At 38.5% G+C, this 3,134-nt stretch overlaps 1 protein-coding gene across 1 annotated transcript; it reads right to left on the bottom strand.

Moving 5' to 3' along the window:
• Positions 1-722: 722 nt before the first annotated feature.
• Positions 723-1,460, bottom strand: LOC107865347. Its single transcript, XM_016711629.1, has 2 exons — positions 1,335-1,460; positions 723-1,004 (listed from the first exon to the last, which is right to left on the bottom strand). Exons 1-2 carry the CDS (start codon positions 1,458-1,460, stop codon positions 723-725), a joined length of 408 nt encoding a protein of 135 aa, XP_016567115.1.
• Positions 1,461-3,134: the final 1,674 nt, after the last annotated feature.

Raw genomic sequence — 3,134 nt, forward strand, 5'->3', positions numbered from 1 at the left:
CCTTGTTTAAAAGTTTATGAAAATACTCCTGCCATCTCTTCTTAATGTGAACATCCTCTACCAAAACTCTACCATCCCCCTCTTAATGCACTTCACTTGATTGAGGTCATGAACCTTCCGCTCCCTATCCCTAGCAAGCCTATTCAACCTTTTTTTCCCACCTTTCTCTTTTAACCCAATATACAAGCACTCAAATACTGCTGTCTTAGCAACCATAACTGCTAAATTAGCCTCATTACTTGCTACTTTGTAAACCTCTCTATTCATTCGCTTCTCCTCTTCATCTTTACTCTCAAGCAACATAACATATGCCTTCTTCCTAATCTCCACTTTTTTCTTAAATTCTTCATTCCACCACCAATTCCCTTTATGCCATCCTACCCGACCTCTTGAAACACCCAACACTTTCCTAGCAGTCTCCGTGATGTAGCTGGCAGCCCTATCCCACATAATATCACATCCTCCCAACATTCCCACACCTCTATTCCCACCACCTTCTCCCCTATATCTAGCGCACTAACTTGTATCAAGCCACCCCACTTAATTCTAGGTCGACCCTCCTCGGCCCTTCTCTTCTTTCTCTTTTTGATAATCAAGTTCATCACCAGAAGCCTATGCTGGGTCAAAAGATGCTCACTCATAATAACTTTACAATCTTTACATAAAGCCCTATCCCCATTCCTAAGCATCAGAAAGTCAATTTAAGTCTTGGCTATCACTTTTCAGAAGGTAATCAGGTGATCCTCCTTCTTTGCCTTCTTCGGAAAGCTCAAATTCACTACCACCAGCCTAAAGTCCCTCACAAAATCCAACAAGGAAGCTTCTTCACCATTTCTTTCACCAAAACCAAAACCTTCATGCACGCTGTCATAGCCTCCTAGTAAAACCCCAATGTGCCCATTGAAGTCCCCTGCTATGACAATCTTATCCAAGCTAGGCACGCTTCTCACCACATCGTCTAAAACCTCCCAAAATCTCTCTTTCACCCCCTCTTCCAAGAGCACCTATGGAGCATAAACACTATACACGTACAACGTAAACCCTCTAATGACCAACTTAATCATTATCAGCCTATCGCTAACTCTCTTAACCTCCACCACCTTTTCTCTAAGCTCCTCATCCACTAAGATGCCTACTTTATTCTGACGTCTCTCACTCCCTAAGTACCACAACTTGTACCGATCTATATACCTAGCCTTAGACCCTACCCACTTAGTCTCTTGAACACACGCAATATTAATCCTCCTTTTCTTAAGAATCTTCACCAGCTCTACGGACTTACCCTGAAGGGTCCCTATATTCCAAGACCCTACCCTTAACCTACCTTCTCTCACCTTTCGCCTACCTTTACCACCCCTCACTAAACCAACCCTAACACCCAACTTAGACCCTACACTAATCCCTGCCTTCCCTTCTTCACCCTTTTCCAACATAGCCCCCAGCTCCAACCCCCCAGACATTACCCTATTCCACTATCAACCCTCAAAGTCACACTCAAAAACTTAAATAAAGCCTCAAACTAACAAACAAACAAACAACGCAATAGTAGGTAAACAGAAGGCCCATACACAATATACTATCCGGCCTAGCAACTATAATAACACAACAATATCCACCAATAAAAGAAAGCAGCTAGTCACAACTATAATCACAAGAAACAAAATAATACAAAGAAACTAAACTGTAAGAAGTAACTAAATATCAAAGTTTAGATGTCACTGGGGTACTCCTACGTACTGTTGGTTTTGACAATTTTGATATTGAAATTGGTTTTTGGAATAAAGTCGTCAAAAAGAGGCCATCGCTGTATCGTCAGAGCGTCTTTTATGTATTGTCAAAATCTGGACGCCGACTATCATCGTACTAACCTGTTTTGATCGGTGCTGCTCACTTACACCATCACTGGATTCGAGTCAGTGGAAACCCTAATCCTACTAGCGATAGTAGTAATAAGAGGAAAAAAGGGAGAGAGAAGGGGATAAAGAGAGTTGGGGAGAGAAAGAATGAGGGAGAGAGAGTAGTTAATCTATTGCAAAGGGTTGAGCAATATGTAGAGTAGTTGTTTTCTGTATTATTGAGAGAGAAATAAAAGGGTGAGAACTTAAGATTTGAAATGTTTTCCCCATAAATGGATGATTTGTATTTTGTAAAAGAATGACAAGTTTTAAAAATGTTAATGGTCTGAATTGATCTTAATAATTTTTTTAAATTTTAAAAGAAATCATTTTTAACTGTCTCACCATAATAAAGTGTATTAAGTTCAACTAGAACACTGATGAATTTTAGGTATTATCTTAATAATAAGTTAAAAAGAATCATTTTAACTCAAAGTGATTGATTGACGACTGAAGTCGGGAGGAACGCAATATCATCATCATGTAATTGCAAAGACTCAATTGAAGTTATAGTTGACCCTGTCAACTCATACCTAGTTGTAGCTAAATCAATTAAAGCATTTTAAATAATAAGCTAATGTGAATCTTTTCAACTCTGACTGATTGATTGACGACCCAAGTCAGGTGGAGCACAGTACTAACATCATGCAATAAATATGAACTTGTAAACTCATCCCTAGTTATAGCTAAATCAACTGAGGCATTTCTAATAATAAGCTAATGTGAATAATTTCAACTCTAACTGATCAATTGACGATTCGGGTCAGGATGAGCACAATACCAACATCATGTAATAAAGTTGACCCTGTCAACTCATCCCTAGCTGTATCTAAACCAATAGAGGTATTTCAAATAATAAGCTAATGTGAATTATTTTAACTCTGACAGATCGATTGGCACTCAGGTCAGGAGGAACATAGTACCAATATCATGCAATATAGTTGACCCTGTCAACTTATCCCTAGTTGTAGCTAAATCAATTAAGGCATTTAAAATAATAAGGTAATATGAATCATTTGAACTCCCACTAATTGAATGTATCTCATGTCAGGAGGAGCACAGTACAAATATCATGCAATATAGTTGACCATGTCAACTAATCTCTAGTTGTAGCTAAGTTAATTGGGGCAGTTCAAATAATAAATTAATGTGAATCATTTCATTTTTGACTGATCGATTAATGACTCAGGTCAGGAGGAGTGCAGTACCAATATTATGCAATATAGTTGACCCTATCAA

Source organism: Capsicum annuum, chromosome 3 (genome assembly GCF_002878395.1).
Source record: "Capsicum annuum cultivar UCD-10X-F1 chromosome 3, UCD10Xv1.1, whole genome shotgun sequence".
Taxonomy (NCBI): domain Eukaryota; kingdom Viridiplantae; phylum Streptophyta; class Magnoliopsida; order Solanales; family Solanaceae; genus Capsicum; species Capsicum annuum.

Excerpts from the sequence above, each read along its gene's own strand:
- LOC107865347 (XM_016711629.1), bottom strand. The coding sequence starts at position 1,460 with ATGTCTGGGGGGTTGGAGCTGGGGGCTATGTTGGAAAAGGGTGAAGAA. Across the intron at positions 1,005-1,334 it reads GTGGTAAAGGTAGGCGAAAG|GTGCTCTTGGAAGAGGGGGT; the intron begins GTGAGAGAAGGT and ends TATGCTCCATAG.